Below are 25871 nucleotides of genomic sequence, written 5' to 3'. Positions count from 1 at the left end.
ATGCCATCTACCTGAAATATGCACTTTTTTCTAACAAAACCTATCCCATACCATAAATATGTTATCAGACTGTCATCTAATGAGTTTTTTTGTTGGTTAGGGGCTATAAATATCTTAGTTTAGCCGAATTGGTGATGGCTACTGGTGTTGGTGGACAAATAAAAGATGGTGGATTATGCTAATGTGTTTTTAGGTAATAGATGTACATCTTTACATATTGTGTCTTCCCTGTAAAACATTTTAAAAATCGGAAATGTTGACTGGATTCACAAGATCTGTGTCTTTCATTAGCTGTATTGGACTTTAATGTGTGAAAGTTAAATATTTTAAAAATATATTTTTTTTGAATTTCGCGGCACTGGTTTTTCAGTGGGGGGGGGGGGGGGTGTGCCGCTAGCGCCACGCTGATCCTAGACAGGTTAAGATATCTTTTCGCTGGGAAACATGGAAATCCCCTCAAACCCAAACATTTACTACAAACAAAACCTAAAAACTTCTAAAATAATTATATTGTACTCCCTCAAATCATTCGTTTTAAATTTCCTTAATGGTTATATCTAAAACCCATTCAGTCTCTCTTCAAACAGTCTCCCCAAAATGATTGATAGGAATACCCTGCCATTAGACACACATACCTGTGATAAACGTGCACTGTCCCTTTAACATAAAATCAGCTCCACCGGCTGTACCCGAACAACTGTCAAATCAATTTGAGTACTGTTATGGTGTATTCTACTTTATGACACAGTTTTACGTTAGAACTCAATGATATCACAACGTTAGTTAGCAACAACCAAACCTGCCTCCTGCAATTTGCCCTCTACTCAAACCGAGCTCCGTTTTAAATCTATCGCATGCTTTCCAACTTTCTCTACTCCAACTTTTAAAACACCATGTACCTCGCTAAATTTATATCACACGTCAGTCAATCCATAAGAATAATAACATTCCGATGGGCACAACTCTATCGTAATTGTCTCTTCGTTATTATTTAGAATTCATTAGATTTAGGTAAATGACTCTCCTATGATTCAGTATTTTAAACACGACTCCATTCCCAATACGTTGTTCCAGCGGACCATTTAGGCAAGACAACGCATTCCATCGAAATCGCCCCGCTATTATTTAGAATGGATTAGTCTTTCAATTTAACCTAAACAAGTGTCATGGCTCCTCCTCTGCAGTGCAGGGGGCGGTTCCTCCTGCAGGCAGAGGAGGGTCGTTAGTGATTGGAGCCACCTGGGCTCAGGGTATAAAACTGCTTACTAATCACCTCTCTCTCTCTCTCTCTGCTCCTCCAGGTATGCTCATGATTTGTTTGTTCCTTTGAAGTTTTGCATAGTTTTCACTCAGTCATGTTCACACACACATATTCACACATCCATGCACTTTACATACACCTTACATTATGATACATCCACACCTCATTCCTATTTCTTAGTTTAAGTTAATAGTTTGTTTATAATAAAGAACACTTTTAAATTGGCCTATACCTGTTGTTCGTGTCCCCTCATTTTTGTCACAGGCTATGAGCCGGCTTGTGACAACAAGCTATTAAAACGTTCAGTTTATATCCTAAACAAACACTAACTAATCGTATCCCTCCCTCTTGTTTCCACTCGGAACTGGATTTATATGTTTTACGTTTCAGAGTCTCCAGTATTCTACCAGGCTCCCCGTCGACTGGGAGACCAGTGGGCGCGGCAATGCTGCCCTCCTCTATCCATTCTCTGTATGTCACGAATCCCGCCGAAGATGGTGCCTCTTCCCGTTTGGGCGGCGCTCGGTGGTCGTCGTCTCCGGCCTACTAGCTGCCACCGATCCCCTTTTCTGTTTCATTTAGTTGTGTCTGATTTGTTGCACCTGTTTGGTGTTTAGGTTTGATTGTGGGCTATTTCAACCCAGTTGGCCCGCCGACTTTTGTGCGGGCTTGTTTTTCTGCTTGTGGTGTTTCGTTCATTCTTGTGGTGTCTGTTCCTATTCTGTTTAGTCCTGTTTGTTTGGACTGGGACTTTACGCGCCCTTGTGTGTGTGGCGTGACCGTCTCTCTGGTATTTTGGAATATTAAATCCACGTCCTTTTTGAACTACCCTGCTCTCTGCGTCTGACTCCTTCACTCACCACTTTGGGAATCCTGACACTGTATAGTTTTCTCCTCTCTTCTTCCATTCCTTTCCCTCTTTACCACCATTTATTTCTAAGGTGGATTTCAATGTCTTCAACATTTTTTCAACATTTTGGTGCTCCATGGTAGGGTTTTTATTTATCTCCTGGAGTATGTTTAAATAGGAATATATTTTTAAGCCTTAAGATTGGGCTCAACTAATTTTTCTATTATTTTTATTAATATACTTATCTCTGAAACAGTAATTATTTAACTGTACACGGGAGAATAAGGTAATCCACCCGTCAATCACGGCCACACCCAGTGGGGAATGTACAAATTGTATCACGTCCCCCGTATCTAATATGTACCTTACTTAATACATTCACACTGTTGCTCTCTTTAATTAAAAACTCCTTAACTATCGTACTTCTTTCTAAATGGAAATAACAATCCTTTATATAAGAAATTTGATCAAATATGTATTCAAATTAATCAGACACACACAATAGGGAGTGTATAAATTGTATACATTCAGGGCCAATCTTAATGTACTTTACTGTTTCACTTTTCCCGTATTTCATGCACACCTCAATATTCAATGATATAACTCTGTTACAGACGTCTCATCCGTAGGTCCGCGACCTTTTATAACCAATCTCACCGATACCAGCTCCAACTGAAATATCTAATGTACTACAATTTTGCGGCAATTCTACTTCATATAACGCAGACGTCTCATTTGCAGGTCCCGGACCTTTTAAATTATTCAAACTGATACCAGCTCCAACTGAAATATCAAGTGTACTTTTTTCACACGATTTGAGCATCTCTAAATCTTCATTTATACCAGTAAGCTTCAACCTACCACATACAAACTTGGCATCTCACCTAGTACACATCATTCGCTGTTATATAAGTCATCACCCACACTCACACTTGGGCGTCTCACCCTAAATCATACACACTTGGCGTCTCACCGAGTACATCACATTCGTTCGTTATATCATAGAATACCTGGCCAGTCAAAATTGCATTCACCACTATGTATTCCTTATGATCATTTACCAATATAAACTAATAAAATGTGGTTACTTACATCAAACAGGTATCTCACAAAATACATTTGGATAATGCCAATGTGCAGAACTTTAGTTATTCACAATAGGTGTCTGCTTACCTTTTTTAGTTGACCGGTCTAGTTTGTGAGACACACTGTCCGACGACAGCAATGCCCAATCAGCCGGACAGTTTCCAGCGTAGTCCTTCAACCAGATCACGTCAGAGTCACCATGTAAAGGGTTGCGTCAATTGAATCTGGTATCAGGATAAAATGTGATTCAGAGTCACCGAATATACTTTAAGTATTTTTATTTAACACAAGCGAAAAAATGGTAAAAGCAAATTTTCGTATATACGGGTTCACTGTATCACCACGCAGAGTAAAGCAGAGAACTGACTAGAATAGTACAGACATCTTCTTTTATACTGGGACAGAGGTAGTTCCAACTTCAGAGTTGGCCTGTAGTAGAGGCTCAGCGTGGTTTAAACTTGCTAGCCTATCGGTGGTGACCAGGCTGGTCCCAGCCCCACAGCACTCAGGATTCAGATGTCCGAAAATGTTGTTGTGAAGATTGAGCTGAGTTGTCGGTTGCTATACATTCCTCAGTTCCTGTTTTCTTGTTATTCAGCATTTTTCCATCTTGTCTCAACCTTGTGCTTTGCACAATCAAAATCAACAAGAGCCAAGTGAAGGATGCTGCTGACAATATATTTTTAAGTGTACAAAAATATTTAGAAACAAATAACATACACCAACAAAGAAATAACACTAGGTAGAACAAACATATGAAAATATAATGTAAATGCACCAGGTCAGTGGTTACTACACACATACAGGTTTCCTGCTATATGCATCCAGAATACTGCAAAGCAACCTTGTTTCAGCTGGCTTAGTATCTCTAATCATACAATACTGTTCACCCCGTGTCAACAAACAGAATCCATTTAAACTCCAGAAAAATAACTATTGATAAGGTACCCACTTGTTATATGATTGTAAAAGGGAACAGTAGAGAGGTGGGCAGAATGATATCTTACAAATCCATACAAACCACAGTCAATTTAGCATAGTTCAGATTCTGTGATACATTCAATATAGTAAACATGAGGTTTGCATAAAATACTGTTTACCCCCCAAAAATGTCAGATACAACCCTGACAAGAAAATAAACATTAAAATACAGCCATCCAATGACACACAAAACTTTAGTTAGGGTTTTTTAATTAGATGAAGTTTCGCAATATTGCCTGTGATGGAGTCAACTTGGGGTCATGATAGGGGCTGCACCAAATGTTTGATGTATTATAATAATTGGTTATGCTTATGTTGTATTAATAGAAGGGGAAGGGTTATAAGACCCATCCCCCTTACATTTATAGGGTCCTAGACTACAGATGAACAATATATATGCATTATAAGGTGTAATATTGTTCCACAGTTCTTTTCTAGTCTCTGCTTCTTATAAGAAACGGCCTGAGAGATGTGTGAGTTATTGCAGTCAAAACAGGAGGTCTGTGAGAAAGCACTTCAAGGCTAAAAGAGATTCATAGACACAGAACCCTGCAGGGGAGTGAAAGAGATAAGAGACTAGTCAGACATACCACCATAAATCAACTTGGGGAGTGGACATTTACTGCTGAGCCTTTAGATAACACTGGAACTATTCTTTGTATAGCTGTGTATGCATGGGCTTGGTCTCATGAGTAGAAGGTGATGACGTAGGCATTTACATCATTAGGGGTTGACTGCAAGCATATTAAAAGCAACTTGGACTTTTCCTATTTGGCAGAACTCAGGATAATTTCATCCGTTGTATGTGGGATGTTTGATCTTTGACTTCTGTCTACAGCTGTATTTTGATAAAAATTGTTCTGATTTATAAGTGCACATTGAGTGTTCCTTATTTGTTCAGTAAATAACGGAGCCAAGAAAAGTGGAACCAACACCTGTCAGGCCTGAGGTAGATAGGACACTGTCAGATAAATTCTCAGACACTTAAGAATGTAAACGCTAACTACAGTAAATAATAACTGTATTATGAGCTGCCCAACCTTACCACAATGAGGTCAATTTCTGCATTCCCAAAGAATATACATTGGTTATGAACATTTGTCATTAAAAACAAAAATTGTACATATATTTCCATGGGAAACAAATTACAAGAATCACATTGTCATGCGACAGTCCTCACTCCACTCCCCCAAGTCCATAACAGGAAGCAATACAATTTGTCGTGGGTTCGCTGCCAGGCCTACTTCTTCTGCTTGAATTTCTTCTGAAACTACTGGAAGGTGGTGGAGGAAGACTTGGGAACTTTAGTGGTCAAAGAGGTGAGAGGACAATATCTCTTCTGAATGTCAACAGACCATACACCTAAATGGAGTAATAATTCATTCGTTACAATAAATGTTACAACAAATAAAACAAAAACCTACATCCTCATATTTGACAGAAAGGAATAAATGGAGATAGAGAACAAACTGAATAGATACAAGAAATGCTTTCCTTACAAAGATATGGAAAATGCAATGTAGGCAGCGGCCACAATACATACAGTACATTTTCAACACATGGTTGAATAGACAGCATGCTTTATTACCTTGGGATTTTTGGACTATCGTCTTAGGACTCTCAGCCTTCGCAGCAACCGTACCAGCCATGTCTGATGGAAAAAGTGTTTCAATGTGAAAAGAGCAGGAATAAATGTCTAATTGCAGGTAACATTAACTGGAGTAAGAGCAAGCATATCTGTGTTGGTATTACTTACCATTCATTGAACCTGTCTGTGTCGGAGGGTCCATGATTTCTTTGAAGTTGAACGACTCCGGCAGCACACTAAACACAAGACTGTTCTCATGAGGCAAAGGAGCAGGGTTTCCGATCTCATATTTACTTTTTTCCACTATATCAGGGATACCGGATGGCACTGCCTCAATCCTAGATTTCTTCAGTCCGAGTTTCAGTCCGCTTAATATTCTCTCTTTTTCAATGCGCCGCAAAGTCTGCTTGGCCTTTACAGTTCTTTCTGGTGTGGCTCGCCTTTCAGAGGATAATGCACCTCTATCTGTGTTGGTGAGGGCAACACTCTTTTTGGCCATTTCAGCACAAATAATCTTTGGAGCAAAGCCTCTTCTGTTTTGTAGTCTTGGCACTTTGCCCCTGGACCTTGTCTTTGTCGGGATAAAACTATTATTCCACTCGTTTAAGATCCATTGTTTGATTGGGCTTTCCACTGGAGGACTGGTCTCGGAGGGCTCCGTTGTCCAGGAGTTGACAATCACACTGAGGGTTATAGGAGGTGCTGGAAAATTGTCTGCAAAAGGTCTGGCTCGAGAAGAATTATGGTCCTTGCGTTGGTCAGTTGCTGAAGTCCCATTTTTCCTCTGGAGCGCGGAACCAAACAAGGCTAGACTTACTGTGCCATCCCTCCAAATGTTGTTCCCAATTCCATGTTCTGTTGGCTTCTGGAGATTGCTACCTTTTGAATGTTTCTCTTCTTCCAAAGATTTAGAAGTAGTTGTATTGGGTGGCTCAAAATCATCATCATCATCATCATCAGTCAAGTTGACCTCAGGAACAAGTTGAAAGGAGGGACCTAATCCATCCCTCATTTTCCTTTGCTTTCTTGGGACAGGCAAATTTGAATGAGGACTTTCAACACATCTTCTCTGGAGTCCAACCCCTTTTTGTTTAACCTTGTAGCTATGATTTGTTTTAGGAGAGAGATGTTTGTGACATCTTTGTGCCAAGGAAAGTGATGTCAGGAAACCGATTTTGTCTGTTGGTTGGGGTTGCAGATTAGAAGTAGGAATGGGAACTGTGGGAATGACTTCACCACCTCTAGAGTTTCCTTCTTCCAAAATGACACAAAGTTCTTGTACACAATCCATATGTTTCTGGAACAGACCTGGTAGTTTCTGCTTTGGCTGTATATCGTCCCAAACTAGCTCCGATATTGGGGTGGCTACTTTGATTAAGTCTTCATAACGCGAGAAGACCTCTTCAATTTCAACAAAGTTTGTGTGGTTGATGGGGAGTTGCAGTGCTGGGGCTTTTGACAAAGGCAAGCTCTTCACCCCATTTGTATATATGCGAGCAGTCTCAGATTTGCTATCAGACAAGACAATTGTTTGGCATTCTTCAATGCCTGTAGATTTCCAAGATTGAGGATTCACATATTTTACAGGATTCTCTTCACTCTTTTCTTCTGCTGTGCCATTTGATTTACACAAATACGCGCATGTCCTTTGTTCTGCTTTTGTTGCGCTGGGTTCAACAGACAATGTTACCTCAACCAACGCCGTCGCATTCACAGTGGCCTTTGCTGAACCCAATTTAGTCTTGTATTGGCATTTGCAGGACGAAGAATTGGTGGACCCACTGAACACTGCCATCCAACAAGAGAGGCAACAGTAATCTTCTGATTGGACATCTCCTTTGTTTTCGAGTTTTAAATCAGTCAACTTCACATCTACCCTCTCAGATGATTTATCCTCCACTGAGTAATCTTTCAACTCAATCTGCTCCGCATCCATTTCCATTGGCAATTCCAACAGGTCTTCGTTCACTTCATCTTGTAGTAGCTGCCCACTGAAAAACTGTAAAGCTTCTTCTGGTGTCAGCACGTTGATCTCCAAGGAAGAAAATGGGTCACTAAAAATGATACCTGCTTTTTCTCTCTTAACCAGTGAGAGGGTCTGGGTGGGACTGTGTGCCAAACCTGACCCTTGAATTTCTTTAGCATCAGAATCAGAGGGTGTTGGTCTCTTCGCCGGAGTCACCTCAGTCTGCATGTCATTGGCAGAGTCTGCAGATTTTTCATTTTCGGGAAAAATCAGTTTTGGTTGTTCATCTCCTCTTTGAAGAGTCTTTTGGTCATATCTTAGTGACCATGGGAATCCAAACTCCTTGTCTATGTCATCAAGCTGCTTATTTGTGTTCAACCATGATGACTCTTGCGCCGGGAACTCGGGGTGAACAGAATCATGTTTAAGAATGGCACATTTCTCTTCAACTTGACCCCAGTTTTTGCGCCTAGCTTGCGAAAATATGACAGACTGTGATGACATATCGTCATCGTCGCCACACACAGATCTAACCTCTTGCATTATATTTTGTAACATACCAGATCTTGCAGCATCCATAAGCTTTGGCCCATCTCCATCCCAATAGAGGCTTAGTATTTTGCTTTCAACTGGTGTGGCAGTGCATTTTTGACTTTGCACAGTATCTACCAACTCCTTCAATTTACCAAGGGTCCATTTGATTACAGGAATGGAGGACAATTCAAAAATGTCCTCATCGGAATCGACTTTTTCATCCGTTTCCTCCCTCAATTGGTTAACATGCACATGAGTGGTCATTTCTGTGTCAGCTAACTCTTTTCTCTGAGTGGCTTGACATTCCACATTAGATAATGGTTGAGAATCAAATTTCTCTGCACGTAACCCGTTTGATAATGACCGTTGAGACTTAAAACATGAATATGTATTGGTCATTTCAACATCAGAAGTTTCTGAACCCTGAGTCAATGTTTTATCAGCCCCTGATTCTAGTCTGATCCTGGGGACCTCTTGTTCAGATTCATTTGTCAAAGAAGCAGATAGAGTAAGGGTTGTTTGGGCTTGTGATGGACTTTGGACACAAGATTGTTCCCCAGGGTTGCTCACATTTTCGACACCTGTTAAGAAAGACATAGCTTGGGTGGTCAAGGAGATTTTATCAGCCACATTTAGAGGCGTGTTTGTCTGCATACACTGCAATAGTGGTTGTACAACTGCAACGGCCTTCTGTGCCATAAGAACAGAGGGGGCATTACTTGCAGATGATCCTTGCGGGACCAGAGCACTTTCATTATGTTTATCTCCTATGAAAATACAATTTTCTGTTCTAAATCCATTTCCACTTTCGTCCTCTGTTACTGTTATGTAATAGCCCTGTCTTATGGGGTGTGATGGAGTCCCAGACTCACAGTTTCGCTGGCCTGAAGATAGCATATCATGGTTTGGCACAGATGAAGATGGTCCAGTTTTGGATAACTGAACAGAATTGTTTTTTGGCTTGTAATGTAGGGTAGGGGCTGCGCCTTGGTTAGGCATGTGTTGCAGAAAATGCGCTCCTGCCACAACCACACGTTCTGTCTTGTTCAGCACGGGTCCATGGGAGTGCTGGCCTGGGTATGGTGGAGGCGCGGACTTACGCTTGTGCTGGCCTGGGTATGGTGGAGGCGCGGTCTCACGGTTGTGCTGGACTGAGGACTGTATACTATAGTTTGGCACAGATGAAGATGGTCCAGTGTTGGATACCAGAACATTGGTGCAGTCTGGTTTGTAATGTAGGGTATGGCCTGTGCCTTGGATATGGAACCTAGAATGAGAGGCATGGTGTGCATTACTTCCAATAGGCCCTGCCTGACTGTTATTATTTGCACAATAAGATGGGAGTCTGTTCTGTTGTGGTGGGATGGGAAGGCTTTTAGGGCAGTTGGGGACATGTCTTGGAAAATTATTAAAAGGAGGGTTATACATAACATTGTACTGAGGATTCTGGCTAATGTTATGCATTGGCATTGACTGCCCCACTGCAGCATTTGGTACATTGACCTGGTTGTTGCTGCCAGTGAGAAGTTGAGAGGGATACATTTGACTGTGTTTTGATGAGCCAGTGTGGACAGGTGCTCCATGTTGAACCCTGTTCATCTCAGTCCTGCTGTCATTGTTTTGATTTTGTGCACTTTTCAAAGAGTTTGGTGTTTGTGGGTTTCCCTGATGAGGAGCTTGAACTGCTATCCTTCTTGAATCCTGCCCACTCACTACATTCAATTTATGATTTACATGGTTGGGGCTCCTACTCATTGCAAGAGAAGCAGAGGTACCACTGGAGGCCCCCTCTTGTCTGCCAAGTACAAGCTGCTGACTGCCACTCACTGGGCTTAGATGATACATAACATTTGTATTCAGTGGTGCATTAATATGAGGGGGGCAGTGAATGGTTGCACCCTGACCATCCTTTACGAGCCCCTGTGGATTGTTACTTTTAACACCCAAAAACCCCTGTCCCTGCTGGAAAGTGGGTTGAGCTGCACTGTTAACCCTTCCGGGCAAGGTGTGATTGTTTCCACTTTGTGATGTAACACTAGTTGATTGAGCAGCCGCTGCATTGTTAGTCCAGGGTGATGTCAAAAGGGGACTAGTACCCATTAGAACTTGCTCTCTGGTGGGTGAATGCTGAGATGAGTTTATGTAAACCATTGAAGCCTGTTGATTCAGGGTTGGTCCACTCCAGTAACCTCCACTGGTTACTTGTCCGCTGTGTGGTAGGCATTGACCACCTTCTATATACAGGACAGCTGGTCTGACTGGGCCATATTGACGAGAATAGCTGCTTGGAATCACACTCATCTGACCACTGGTAACTTGGGGACTTGAGGATTGTCCAGCGACGGATCGATCCAGTCCACTTTGGGTCCAGGTACAGGTCTGCATTCTCCTTGTCTCCTCAGTTTCGCCTACTGCCTTTTGGTATTTCAGAATGAAACCATTTCTGAAATGAAAAAAAACATGATAAACAGGGGATTAGCGCAACACAGTAACCAACGTAGCCAGTATAAAAAAATATCTAGATTTAAAGTATAGCAATCTGGTACTACAAAGCCCTCATCATATTCTCTGGCAGCATAGTCTTATGACAGTCTAGTGTGAGAGATAGTTCGATGCCACTAATTGCAGTTGCTATTTCTGAGAAGAGATCATGCCAATGATTACATTAGCTAATGTACATGACTACATTTGTTACATCTGGACATACTAATGTCAGGTGAACATGGAGACAGGATGGTAACAAAATGACCAATACGTGAAACATATGTATACATTAAATGTCTTTTTTTTTTGTATTACATAAAGTGTCCAGCCCCTATTATAATTGAACTCAAAGCAGATGTGGGCGTGAACAAGCAAGAACTGGGACTGAAAGATAATGGTGGCGAAAGGACAAGGGGAGTCATTTCATTTGCATATGGGGAGTACCCATAATGCTTTATGTAAGGATGTAATGCTATAAAGGCAAAGCTCTGTGCTGAGAAAGTAGGTTCCATGGAATAGCACGACTTTGCTACTTTGTAATAAAGTCTAAAGTGAATTTACAAGTTCCAGTAAAGGTGTAATATTTCTGAGTCAATATTCCACAACACTAGCTGATATGTTTTACCAGTGGGGTAAATCATTATCTCTACTATATTCTGACATTTATCATTCTTAAAATAAAGTGGTGATCCTAAAAGACCTAAGACAGGGAATTTATACGAGGATTAAATGTCAGGAACTGTGAAAACAGAGTTTAAATGTATTTGGCTAAGGTGTATGTAAACTTCTGAGCTTTATCTAGTCATCCGTTTGAGTTTACTCATTTTGTTCAGAACCTAACAGCAGGCCAGTTAGCCTAATTCTCAGGCACGTGCACTCTGTCAACATTAAGGAGACAGAGAAACCAGACACATGCTCATTGCTCACATGGAGCGCTCCAAACACATCAATGACAAAAAAATTATAATTACAAATCAAAGGGCAAACAATTAACACAATGAATGCGCAAGATGCTCAGCATCTGAGACAGCTCAGAGCTGAGCACATTCTGGAGAGATGTGCCAATATCTTATACTCAAGACATTATCGGTACACATATTTGAGCTGTATTGCTTTTCACTGACAGCCGCATCTAGGCCACGCGCGCTGCCCAGATTGCCAGCTTCCCAACTAGGCATATAGGCCTACACACTTGTAATTTCAAACAATCCACCGCACATTTTTTTTTTTTTTTTTTACAGAAGCTAATGATCCTCTGTGGCTAAGTAATATTCTCTGGTGAAATATTTTCTAATATTTAATGTATAGACAGGATTAATTATACCATTTTGGAAAATTCATATTTATTTACTTTAGGCTGCAGTGACTTCTGTTACCGAATCTTGTCATATGCCTAGGTTACTAATCACATTAGGAATTATATTTTATTGTTAGCCTGCAAATATTTTTTTTTAAATATATATTTTTTTATTAAGTCCCACAAAAAACGCAACAAAGCGCCTATGCACTCTGTCATCAGAAATGTATTCCAGTGTCTGCCCGTTTGCTGAAAATCTTTGCCTGTGAGTGTGCGCGCGCGTAGGCTACCTGCCCCTCCCGAAGCATAAGCAACAGTACTGATGTTACAAGCGTGATTCAGAAGAGAGAGTTTAAATTATTTATGAATGGATTAACTTTTTCTATGCTAGTTCAGGTTATTATAGTTCTCGTTTCACATTAGATGTATTAACAAAACAAAAAAGGTTCATTCTGGTACTGCTCTGCACACACAAGCTTGTTAGCTAGCTAGCTTTAGTCCAGCGTTAAGCCAACTAAAGTTCTTCCATAGAAGCCGCTCCTCCGTAGGTATAATTCTGTGGGCCTAATTCAGATATTAAAAATAAAAAAAATGTCGGTCACATCTTGTGCTCATCTGTAAATCACACATGTAAACATCTAAACTTGCCCGCTTCAGAGCTCTCCAGCTTGTAGTCTTAAAACACAGAAATTAGTTATCTGGTTCATCCAGACATGGTGATGGGAAACCAAGGCTTTCTGAAGCCTTTGGGTCTTTTACCAAATTCTGCCAAAAAACAGTTTATTACTGTGAGCTTTTAACACAATGCACATTTGTGACATGTGCTGGTCAGCAATGAAAAGCAGTGTGATGTTCATGTAGAAGTTTTTGTTACACAATATTCATCAAATCTCCATGGCACGGCAGCTAGTCGCGGGTCTTACTTAGTAGCCTACTATCAGTTACCAAACAAGTTCACACCTTCCACTGTGAATCCATGTCATTATTTAGGATGCTTAAGACAGAAACTTGTACTTGACTACATAAAACTAAATTGTTTGAACAACAATGTGCAGGAAGTGTGGTTTAACAAAACGATTTTCTAAATAATATGCCGTCGCCAGGATTCGACCCTGTTCCCTAGTTCTGGTCCCTGTGTACCTAGCTGTGTTTGAATACTCAAACTAACCTCACTATTTGAAATGTAAATTGAGTATGTAGTATGCTTATTTGGTCATAGTTTGGATATAGTTTATATGCCAAAAGTTCTGGGATGTCGTACTTAAATGTGTCAAAATACAAAATATACAAGCAGTGGACACTATTGCCGTGCTTTTAGGGCCCATAACGCAATTCAGAAAATGGCCGTGGCTTGGCGTTTTCAGATTTGAAGACAACGGCAGAAAATATGCAGCCGATTTCGACAAGAGAGGATAAATTCAAATTCATTGCTTTAACTAATTATGACAAATGTTAAAACGTTGAGCAATGTAATAAAGTAGATTACTTTTCAAATAAGTTAAGTTACACTTTATGTTGTTGCCTGACAATTTGTTAGCTACACCATCCTTACGAACCGCATAGCATTACAGCAGTATGTAGCGGTATGTTAGCTAGTTACCTAAGGTTAGTTGGCTACTAATACATTGAACTTGCCAGGGAGTATATTAACTAACTACCCAATGTTTAGACTTATTTATTCACATCATTCTTAGCTAAGCGGTATAGTTGTTGTGCGGTCTCAATGGACATTGTTAATTCTGGCTATCTACTCAGATTTCAGAGCACTCTCGTCTGAGTGTGCCAGAACACAGAATAACTGATGAATTTACAAACGCTCAACACCCGTTGAATATGACTGGTGTCAGTAAACATCACAAAAAAAGGCATGATTAAATTGTTGCCAGCAACACAATTACAGTCACCAATGCTCTGGATAGCATGAAAACAGCCTAACCAGCTCTGCTAGGGCGAGTAAAATGGTCAGAGTGAAGTGTTCTCACATTTGTGTATGGAAGTATCTAGCCAACATTAGCCAGTTACAATGGCAATCAAGCACTCAAGCTAAGGTCAGAATGCTCGGATCAACCCTACGAATGGACAATCTGACCAAGCTCTGAATTTATGAATGCACTCTGAGCGCTCTCTGGCACTTCAGATTCGAACACACCCAAAATTGTAAAATGTCTAGCTAGTCATTTGTTATGCTAACAAGCTAGCAAGAGGTTGCATAGCAACAGCATCAACTTCCGGTAGACAGACGAAGCGCTAGTATGCTCAACTGAAACAATATTGTTTGCTTACAGTATACTAAAATTAACTAATAGTATGTAGTATATACAGTATGTTATTATGGATATTTGAACACAGCTCCTGACTACTGTGGGAGTTAATGTTACATATAGGGACAGATGTAATACTAAAAGTAGCAAGGACATGTGTACATCAGACCACAGGAGGAGAAGAACAGGGCTCCGGGCAGCCGAGCGGAAATGGAGGAAAACTCGCCTCCCTGCGGACCTGGCATCCTTTCACTCCCTCCTCTCTACATTTTCCTCTTCTGTCTCTGCTGCTAAAGCCACTTTCTACCACTCTAAATTCCAAGCATCTGCCTCTAAACCTAGGAAGCTCTTTGCCACCTTCTCCTCCCTCCTGAATCCTCCTCCCCCTCCCCCCCCCTCCTCCCTCTCTGCAGACGACTTCGTCAACCATTTTGAAAAGAAGGTCGACGACATCCGATCCTCGTTTGCTAAGTCAAACGACACCGCTGGTTCTGCTCACACTGCCCTACCCTGTGCTTTGACCTCTTTCTCTCCCCTCTCTCCAGATGAAATCTCGCGTCTTGTGACGGCCGGCCGCCCAACAACCTGCCCGCTTGACCCTATCCCCTCCTCTCTTCTCCAGACCATTTCCGGAGACCTTCTCCCTTACCTCACCTCGCTCATCAACTCATCCCTGACCGCTGGCTACGTCCCTTCCGTCTTCAAGAGAGCGAGAGTTGCACCCCTTCTGAAAAAACCTACACTCGATCCCTCCGATGTCAACAACTACAGACCAGTATCCCTTCTTTCTTTTCTCTCCAAAACTCTTGAACGTGCCGTCCTTGGCCAGCTCTCCTGCTATCTCTCTCAGAATGACCTTCTTGATCCAAATCAGTCAGGTTTCAAGACTAGTCACTCAACTGAGACTGCTCTTCTCTGTATCACGGAGGCGCTCCGCACTGCCAAAGCTAACTCTCTTTCCTCTGCTCTCATCCTTCTAGACCTATCGGCTGCCTTCGATACTGTGAACCATCAGATCCTCCTCTCCACCCTCTCCGAGCTGGGCATCTCCGGCGCGGCCCACGCTTGGATTGCGTCCTACCTGACAGGTCGCTCCTACCAGGTGGCGTGGCGAGAATCTGTCTCCTCACCACGCGCTCTCACCACTGGTGTCCCCCAGGGCTCTGTTCTAGGCCCTCTCCTATTCTCGCTATACACCAAGTCACTTGGCTCTGTCATAACCTCACATGGTCTCTCCTATCATTGCTATGCAGACGACACACAACTAATCTTCTCCTTTCCCCCTTCTGATGACCAGGTGGCGAATCGCATCTCTGCATGTCTGGCAGACATATCAGTGTGGATGACGGATCACCACCTCAAGCTGAACCTCGGCAAGACGGAGCTGCTCTTCCTCCCGGGGAAGGACTGCCCGTTCCATGATCTCGCCATCACGGTTGACAACTCCATTGTGTCCTCCTCCCAGAGCGCTAAGAACCTTGGCGTGATCCTGGACAACACCCTGTCGTTCTCAACTAACATCAAGGCGGTGGCCCGTTCCTGTAGGTTCATGCTCTACAACATCCGCAGAGTACGACCCTGCCTCACACAGGAAGCGGCACAGGTCCTAATCCAGGCACTTGTCATCTCCCGTCTGGATTACTGCAACTCGCTGTTGGCTGGGCTCCCTGCCTGTGCCATCAAACCCCTACAACTCATCCAGAACGCCGCAGCCCGTCTGGTGTTCAACCTTCCCAAGTTCTCTCACGTCACCCCGCTCCTCCGCTCTCTCCACTGGCTTCCAGTTGAAGCTCGCATCCGCTACAAGACCATGGTGCTTGCCTACGGAGCTGTGAGGGGAACGGCACCTCAGTACCTTCAGGCTCTGATCAGGCCCTACACCCAAACAAGGGCACTGCGTTCATCCACTTCTGGCCTGCTCGCCTCCCTACCACTGAGGAAGTACAGTTCCCGCTCAGCCCAGTCAAAACTGTTCGCTGCTCTGGCACCCCAATGGTGGAACAAACTCCCTCACGACGCCAGGACAGCGGAGTCAATCACCACCTTCCGGAGACACCTGAAACCCCACCTCTTCAAGGAATACCTAGGATAGGATAAAGCAATCCTTCTGCCCCCCCCCCCCCCTTAAAAGATGTAGATGCACTATTGTAAAGTGGCTGTTCCACTGGATGTCTTAAGGTGAATGCACCAATTTGTAAGTCGCTCTGGATAAGGGCGTCTGCTAAATGACTTAAATGTAAATGTAATGTGATGAGAAGGCGACACTTAAGTGCATTTGCTATTCTGGAAAGGGCAGCATACCAAAGATTAGATGGAGCGGAACAAACATAAGTATAATGGCCAAGGCCATAAGTGTTTAGGATAAGCTGGACATACCAATGTCAGAGGGACACACAATCTACTAGTCCTAATAAGGGCAACATACCAAAGAGCACACCAAGCTAAACATAAGTACAAAGGCCAAAGACATAGGCCCATAGGACAGCTGGACATATATTATTTTTAGGACATGAAAGGGCCCGCCACCATTAAAACCTAACCGAAAGCAGATATGGGCGTTATTGGGCGTAAACAAACAGGAAGCTTAAATTAAAAGATAATGGTGGCAGATGGACTGAGGGAAGTAACCTCATTTGCATGTGGGATGGACTCATGCTGTATGTGTATAAAAGCAGAGCCAGTGCTCAAGGAAGTTGGTTGTTCCGCGGACCAGCACGGCTTATGATAGTTTGTATTAAAAGCCTTTATTGAATTCACAAGTTCTTGTAAGTGTTATATTTGTAAGACGATTTTCCACCACACTACCTGCTCAGCTATCGTTCAGGTGACGCTACATGAAAAGAAATCCTAGCTACATTATACAGTCTCCATTAGAGGATCGATGTTTGAAAGCCACTTTGAATCGAAGAAAGCACCAAACCACAGCGAAATCAGTGGGATCTTGCCACAGTTTGAAAAACCACTTGATCAAAACGAAGCTTCGGGATGTCATTGATCACGTGACAACTTTGAAACGAGCATCGGTACATTGTGTCGGATCAAAAAAATAAAAAACAAAAAATAATTCACTAATAGGGCATTGGGATAAACGCCAAAAATAAGGTCTGAAGGTTAACACAGGCTTAGGAGATCTTGTACATTTTTTCCTAAGAGATAATGTCAGTCAACATGGCCTTTATCAATTATGAAGCCTTTGTGCTTCATTTCCTCATAAGTTTTGTCCAAAGAACTATGGTGGAGTTGAGGCGTCAGCATGCTTCAGTTTGGCTAGCGCCTAGATAACAAGAAATCTGTCATTGATGCTGAAAAACATTGATACATTTCCACTAACAAAGGACTAGTAAAGGCCTAGTGCCCTACTTTTGTGAAAGAAAATGTTAACTGAATCTATTTGTATTTGAGTGTTTACCAGCATTTGTTACTTGAGTCTGATAATTATCTGTACAAAATGGCTAATACTTGTGGAATATAAAAATACTTGCTTGATATATGTTTTCCAGTTTCTTGAAATACGTTGCAAATGAAACGTATCGTTTGAAAACGTATGAACTTATCCTGAGTAATTTACAGTGCTGAGCAGTGCTCGACGTCAGCCAGAGCGCCATATCCTGGCACGGCAATTTTTTTTGGAATTGCATATTTGTTCTTCTATAAAAACTAACAAAAGTAGCCTTTGGCTGGCCTAGATTCACACATAGACAAAACAGGTTGATCAAAGCGGAATGAAGACGGGATCTGCATTGAAAAGCAATGGAGAGTGGACATTAATTTCCTGATTCCACTTTTCAGGTTTATTTGCCACTAGTCTGAATCTGTGAGTGATAGTAGGCTGTTCGAGATTGCACATATTGACAATCCATCAGCCAATGCCCATGATGCGCTGTTCCAAACTGTAAAATTAGGGTTTGTAAGTTCATGGAAAGTCATATATAATTTTTGTTAATGTAATTCATGAAGGCACGCTTTTAAATCAATCACTTAAAAAGCTACATATCAGCCATTATTGGAATGACCCTTCAGTGCGTGTCTGTGTGTGCTGCGTGGGTGCCAGTGGGCGGTTGCCTGAGGAGAGAGTGCAGCATTTCAGCAGCAGGTATACAATAACGACAGACTAACTAGATAGCCAATCCAAAACATAACTTGTAGCAGTTCTCGCAAGTTAGCTAAGCATTAATGTCGTTGTTGCTTTTCCACCGGCACTGTAGAGCCTAAATAAATCTACACCGTTAGAAAGCTGGGATTCCTCTTAAACAGTAGCCATGTAATTGCGACTACGTAAAAAAAAATATTCTAAGAATAGCCTAATTGGCCAAACTTGCTGTACATAGATCACCTGTCGTGGAAATTCAACACAGGGACACTTTTTTTCTATTGTGTTATTGACTGTACATTTGTTTATTCCATGTGTAACACTGTGTTGTTGTTTGTGTCGCACTGCCTTGCTTTATCTTGGCCAGATCGCAGTGGTAAATGAGAACTTGTTCTCAACTGGCCTACCTGGTGAAATAAAATAAATTAAACTCAGTCAATTTTAAATGAATCACTCTTTATTGTCAGCAATCTGGAGAGGTGTAAGAGCAAAATTACAAGATAATGTTAAAATATTGTTTATTTGTCAAATAAGGTTTGACGAGTACTTTCTCATCTGTGTCTGTGGGTTGAGTTGGCTCTCTGGGGCTTGAACTGACAGTTGACCTGGTGATAAAACCTAAAGACCACATTCCAGAGACAAGATGTGGTGGTTGTAACTGAGATAGCCTGAAGGAATAGAACAAAACCCTTATTGTGTCTAATCATTATTGCAACTGGGAAACAGCACCGGGTGCAGATGACCACAGGACGGCTTGTGGTGCTCCTGATAAGCATTGGAGGGGTTGAACCAGTCATGTCTTAGCATTTTTAGTGTCAGCTATATAAGAACTCTGCATTGTCTGTAAAGGTTAAGCTCTCGGCAACACACTCAAGAGTGTGGTGTCGACGGCTTCACAATAGCAATAATTAATCGATATTAAATAAAGATGATTGTTTGAAGAAATTACAGTCTCTCTCAGTATGAATATCCACGACAGAGGTTGTGGGTATTTTCCAGTATCTATACTGTTTTTTTTAAAAGTAGTAAGCAGAATCAATATTGGGTTAACCATTAGACATGTGTAAGCAGAATGAAAGCAGAATCCATATGATTGTGCAGAGCTGGGTTCAACACAGGCCTAGTCATTCTGGGTCATGCCTGGTCTTGTGAAGGCAATTGGACAGGCACATTAGTTAATCAGTTATAGGCACAATTAGACACGCACCTGCATTAGGAGTGCATGCCACCAATAGAATCTACGCCAATAAGAGAATGGAAACTAAGCTAAAATGAGTGCAAGGCAAAAAGATAAGGGTGTCCAAGGCTAAAGAGTATAAGTCACTCCACTTTATGCAAATTATTATGTATGTTATGTAAGGGTAAAACTGTATAAAAGGAGAGTGCTGAGACTGAAAAGATCAGTTGTTCCATGGAACTGCTCGGCTTGTTACTTTGTAATAAAGTCTATTTGAATTCACAAGTTCCGGTATCTGAGAAATATTATTGGCCGAATATTTCTACGACAAGGTCACAGTCAAACTTAGATGCATAAAGTACCGATCTGAAGTGAGCTCTAAAAAGGCGTTCCTTACATACGGCTACATAAAAACATACATAAACATCATTCATTGGATTGGTTCCTACATGATTGGCTCTGTCTCCGATCTTAACTTAACTTCTTTGGGGTAGGGGGCAGTATTTTCACGTCCGGATGAAAAGCATGCCCAGAGTAAAGGGCCTGATACAAAGCCATAAAAGCTAGAATATGCATATTATTAGTAGATTTGGAGAAAAAAAAACTGAAGTTTCTAAAACTGTTTGAATGATGTCTGTGAGTATAACAGAACGCATCAGGGAGGCAAAAACCTGAGAAAAAATCCAACCAGGAGTGAGAAATCTGAGCTTGGTTGATTTTCAACTCAGCTCCTATTGAAGATACAGTGGGATATTGGTAATGTTGCACTTCCTAAGGCTTCCACTAGATGTCAACAGTCGATAGAACCTTGTCTGATGCCTCTACTGTTTAGTGGGGCCGAAGGAAAGAGGAATGAGTCAGGTCTGCCATGAAGTGACCATGCTCTGACCATGCGCGTTCACGTGAGAGAGAGCTCTGTTCCATCACAACACAGGAATACTCCGGTTGGAACAATTTTGAAGAATTATGTTAAAAACATCCTAATGATTGATTCAATGCTACGTTTGTCATGTTTTTACGGACTGTAATATAACTTTTTTAACTTTTCGTCCGTACTTTCCGCTGGACCTGCCCGCACGTCGTGAGTTTGGAAAGTGTACTGAACGCTAAAACAACATGGAGGAATTTGGACATAAATGATGGACATTACCGAACAAAACAAACATTTATTGTGGAACTGGGATTCCTGGGAGTGCATTCTGATGAAGATCATCAAAGGTAAGTGAATGTTTATATTGTTACTTCTGACGACTGCATAATATGGCGGCTACATTTGTGTCTTGATTGGGCTCTGAGCGCCGACTCAGATCATTGCATGGTTTTCTTTTTTCGTAAAGCTTTTTTGAAATCTGACACAGCGGTTGCATTAAGGAGAAGTGCATCTAAAATTTCCTGTATAACATTTGTATCTTTTGGCAATGTTTCTTATGAGTATTCCTGTAAATTGATGTGGCTCTCTGCAAAATCAAAGGATGTTTTGTGACTTCTGAACGTAAGGTGCCAATGTAAACTCAGATTTTTGGATATAAATATGAACTTTACCGAACAAAACATACATGTATTGTGTAACATGAAGTCCTATGAGTGTCATCTGATGAAGATCATCAAAGGTTAGTGATTCATTATCTATATTTCTGCTTTCTGTGAATCCTCTCTTTGGCTGGAAAAATGGCTGTGTCATTCTGTGAATAGGCACTCACCTAACAAAATCGTTTGGTTTGCTTTCGTCGTAAAGCTTTTTTGAAATTGGACACTGTGGCTGGATTTACAACAAGTGTATCTTTAAAATGGTGTAAAATACATGTATGTTTGAGGAATTTTAATTATGAGATTTCTGTTGTTTTGAATTTGGCGCCCTGCACTTTCACTGGCTGTTGAAGAGGTGGAACCTCACGTACCCTAGAGAGGTTAACGAACATATTCATATTCTCAAGCCCTGGTCTAACCATATTGTAGCCTAAACATGTGCTGATCAACAGGACCTTAAACTTCTCTAGGGCAGGGGGCAGCATTCGGAATTTTGGATGAAAAGCATGCCCAAATTAAACTGCATGCTACTCGGGCCCAGAAGATATGATATGCATATAACTGGTAGATTTGGATAGAAAACACTCGAAAGTTTCCAAAACTGTTAAAATAGTGTCTGTCAGTATAACAGAACTGATTTGGCAGGCAAAAATCTGAGAAGAATCCATTCAGGAAGTAGGATTTCTTTTGGTTTTCTAGTTTTCTAGTCAATGCCATTACAGTATCCATTGACTTAGGACTCAAATTGCAGTTTATATGCCTTCCACTAGATGTCAACAGTCTTTAGAAATTGTTTCAGGCATATATTCTGAAAAATTAGGGAGTAAGAGCAGTCTGAATGCGTGGACCCTGCCGTGTCACAGAGCTTTTTCATGCGCGCGACCGAGAGAGTGCCTTTCATGTTAACCTTTTATATTGACAACGTTATTGTCCGGTTTAAATATTATCAATTATTTAGGCCAAAAACAACCTGAGGATTGAATATAAACATCGTTTGACATGTTTCTATGAACTTTACGGATACAATTTGGATTTTTTTGTCTGCCTGTTGTGACTGCGTTTGAGCCTGTGGATTACTGAAGAAAACACGAAGGTTTTTGGATATAAAGAGACTTTATCGAACAAAAGGAACATTTATTGAGTAAATTAATGTCTTCTGAGTGCAACCATATGAAGATCATCAAAGGTAAGGGATTAATTTTATCTCTATTTCTGACTTGTGTAACTCTGCTACTTGGCTGGTTACTGTTTGTAATGATTTGCCTGCTGGGCTATGTTCTCAAATAAACGTAAGGTATGCTTTTGCCGTAAAGCATTTTTTAAATCTAACACCGTGGTTGGATTCACAAGAAGTTAATCTTTAAACCCATGTAAAATATGTTTTGTTTTCTGAATTTTTATGAGTATTTCTGTATTTCAATTTGGTGCTCTGCAATCTCACTGGATGTTGGCCAGGTGGGACCATACCCTAGAGAGGTTTTAAGAAGACTTGAGCTTTTCAGGGCTGGATCAAAAGCCAAGCCTGCACACCCAGGAGCTTTCCAGATGGCATGGCGGGTTGACCACATGTGACTGACAGTGCAGTTCTACTTTGTGGGGGGTTAAGTGCCTTCAAGAGCACGACGGCAGTAGATGGCAGGCCTACATTGCATTCGGAAAGTATTCAGACCCCTTGACTTTTTCCACCATTTGTTAGTTTACAGCGTATGAAAAAAATTATTAATTAAAAATATGTTTCTAAATCAATCTACACACAATACCCCATAAAGAACAAAGAAAAACAGTTTAGACAGTTTTGATAATTTGTGACTCACTACCTGGATTCGGTCTTATGTAGCAACATTTGAAATTGTGTTTTTTTTACATTATATAAAAGTAGAGACTCAGAGCTACAAAATGGTATAAGATACACTGCATTTGAGGAACAATGGGAAAGTAATTCTGCTTTGAAAGTTGATCAAGTTGTAAACTCACTTTTGAGAAAATCACCTTTGAATATTTTGCTATCTAGTGAAGAGCTCTTTGTCTACACCCACTCAGCATAAATCACACCCTCACCAGCTCTGCTGGCATCAATTTCATTACGCTTTGTTGCAGACGTTTACTGACAGCGGCCATATTCAACATGTGTTGTACATGTCACGTTAGTTAACGAACCAGCCAGCCAAAGTTAGCTAGTTAAACAATAAACAGTGGCAACAATGCCACAGTGCTGGAAGCTAACTAACCATGTTCAATGTTAGCCTCTAACTAGAACAGCACACGGCTCTGGGAAACGAATAATAACGCTAGCTAACAGTACACTTTAGCTTAAGACATATAGCTTGCTAGCTAGGTAAACAAAGTGTAAGTTCACACACATCACGTTAGCTAACGAGCCAGCCAGCGAACGTTAGCTAGTTAAACAACAATGAACAGTGCCAACAATGCCATAGTGACGGGAGTTAACCAACCATATTCAATGTTAGCTAGCTAACGTTAGGCTTTAACTAGAACAGCAAACAGCTCTGGGAAACGTATAATAACATCAGCTAGGGAGCCAGCCAGCTAACGTTAGCTAGCTAACAGTACACTAGCTTGAAATGAAACCACTTTCTGTCGAAATGAGAACGTGTACTATCTGAAAATGTAACGTTAGCTAGCTAACGCTAGACCATCTTACCTGTATACATCATCGTGCATGGACGCGTTGTGTCGAATAAATATTGGTTCAATAATATCTCAGATACCGGAGCTTGTGAGTTCAGTACAGACTTAATTACAAAGTAACAAACCGAGATGGTCCATGGAGCAACTGCCTGTCCCAGACTCAGATATATCTGTATATACAGCTTCAGTCTGGCATAACATTCATAGTCACTCCTCTTTATGTAAATGATCCACACCGTTTAGTATTCAGACCTTTGCACAATGTAGCATCGCCCACTTCCGCTCAACTTCCTACCGATACATAGCTTCATGTCCCGATCGCGTCCTGTCAGCCTGTTTGTAGCCATACTAGCCTCGAAGTCGCTCGTTTTATCATCATCTCAGTATATTAATATAATAATATTTCTATAGTGTTTTTTAATCATTCTTGTTGAAAATTCTGCTTATGCGTTCAGTTAGTGATTTTTGTAATTCGATTATTGTGTTCTGTATCTTCTTTTGTCTCTTAGCGCGTTAATAGCTAACTTGGCTAGCTAACTAGTAAGGTGGCTAGCACGCTAAGTAGAGGCTTAGCGTGGTTTAAACTTGCTAGCCTATCGGTGGTGCCCAGACACAGTACACAGGATTCAAATGTCCTGAATGGTGTTTGTGAAGATTGAGCTGATTTGTTGGTTTCTACACATTCCTCAGTTCCTGTTTTCTTGTTATTCAGCATTTTTCCTACACATTCCTCAGTTCCTGTTTTCTTGTTATTCAGCATTTTTCCATCTTGTCTCAACCTTGTGGTTTGCACAGTCGACACCCTAGATTAACAACAGCTTTTCTACAGTCACGCTATGTTTTGTGATTAACATGTCCTTTTTCTATAAGGCATATATTTATGTTAAAAGAGAACAAAACCATCCTTCACAGCGCGTTAATAGCTAACTTAGCTAGCTAACTAGTAAGGTGGCTAGCAATTAGCCAACGCCCCCCTACCTTACCAACCATGGCACTGTTTTACTCAAGGCACCTGCAAGAGCTGCCAAAGATAACAGTGACCGATGTACATCGTCTGGCCAAGACAGGTAGCAAAGCACCGACCTCCAAGTTAGAAAAAGGATTCAAACTTTGTCTCCAGTTACCTTTTCAATTATGAAGGTAACTTAAGTATAGCCAAGTTGCCTATCAGACCAGACAAGGATGTTTACTGAAAGCTGTAACGTAGTTTAAGACATGCCTTTTACAGTAGCTAGCTAACATTATGATTGCTCATTGTTTTTATTCCAAACAGTTTCAAACAGGGACAAAGTGACAGGAGAGGTCAGCGTAAGGGCTTGCTGCTACAGGTCCATGAGGAAAAATGGGAAACCACACAGTTTGAGTGTAGAGTAAAAAGTCAGCTGTTTGTGACACACTATATGCTGGTTACACAGTCAGAGATGAAGCCTAGTCTTAGACTAAGAAGTTCCTGTCAATGGAGATCTGCATTAAAAAGCATTGCTTAGTCTAGGACTAGGCTTAACCCATGTCTATGAAACCGTTGTTAGTGTAGTATTTGTTAAGTTGTCTTTGTCGTTGAAATATTCAGTCAATAATATTTCTCAAATACCGGAACCTGTGAGTTAAAATATACTTTTTTACAAAGTAATAAAAGCCGAGCTGGTTCATGAAGCATCTGCCTTCCCAGCCTTGGCACACACGAGCTGCAGTCCAGAGCCTCCAGCGGGAGTTCCCAGTCCAGAACCTTCGGCGACAATCTGCAGTCCCGAGCCTCCAGCGGCAATCTGCAGTCCTGAGCCTCCAGCGGCGGTCTGCAGTCCAGAGCCTCCAGCGGCGGTCTGCAGTCCAAAGCCTCCGGCGATGATCTACGGTCCGGAGGTCCCTGCGACGATCCCTGCACCGGAGGCGCCACCAAAGTGGGGGAGCCTAAAGCGGGGTGTGGTCTGCGTCCCGCACCGGAGCCCCCACCAAGAGTAGATGCCCACCCGGACCCTCCCCTATAGGTTCAGGTTTGCGGCCAGAGTTCGCACCTTTGGGGGGGATACTGTCACGCCCTGACCTTAGAGATCCTTATTTATTCTCTATATTTGGTTAGGTCAGGGTATGACTCAGTTGGGAGAATCTATGTTTTCTATTTC

At 41.6% G+C, this 25871-nt stretch overlaps 1 protein-coding gene across 2 annotated transcripts; it reads right to left on the bottom strand.

Annotated features, from left to right (window-relative positions):
• Positions 1-425: 425 nt before the first annotated feature.
• Positions 426-24333, bottom strand: LOC129862685 (uncharacterized). 2 transcript variants are annotated; one of them, XM_055934577.1, is made up of 4 exons: positions 23765-24333; positions 5935-10709; positions 5767-5829; positions 426-3421 (listed from the first exon to the last, which is right to left on the bottom strand). In XM_055934577.1, the coding sequence occupies exons 1-4, from the start codon at positions 23782-23784 to the stop codon at positions 3381-3383; spliced, it is 4899 nt and encodes a 1632-aa protein (XP_055790552.1). In that variant the 5' UTR covers positions 23785-24333; the 3' UTR covers positions 426-3380. The 2 variants fall into 2 exon arrangements, with proteins under 2 accessions (XP_055790552.1, XP_055790551.1); XM_055934576.1 differs by lacking the exon at positions 426-3421 and adding an exon at positions 3459-5540 and having other exon boundaries at positions 23765-24325.
• Positions 24334-25871: the final 1538 nt, after the last annotated feature.

Source organism: Salvelinus fontinalis, chromosome 9 (assembly GCF_029448725.1).
Source record: "Salvelinus fontinalis isolate EN_2023a chromosome 9, ASM2944872v1, whole genome shotgun sequence".
NCBI lineage: Eukaryota > Metazoa > Chordata > Actinopteri > Salmoniformes > Salmonidae > Salvelinus > Salvelinus fontinalis.
The sequence above is the reverse complement of the archived record's forward strand: the minus strand, read 5'-3'. Positions and strand labels throughout refer to the sequence as shown.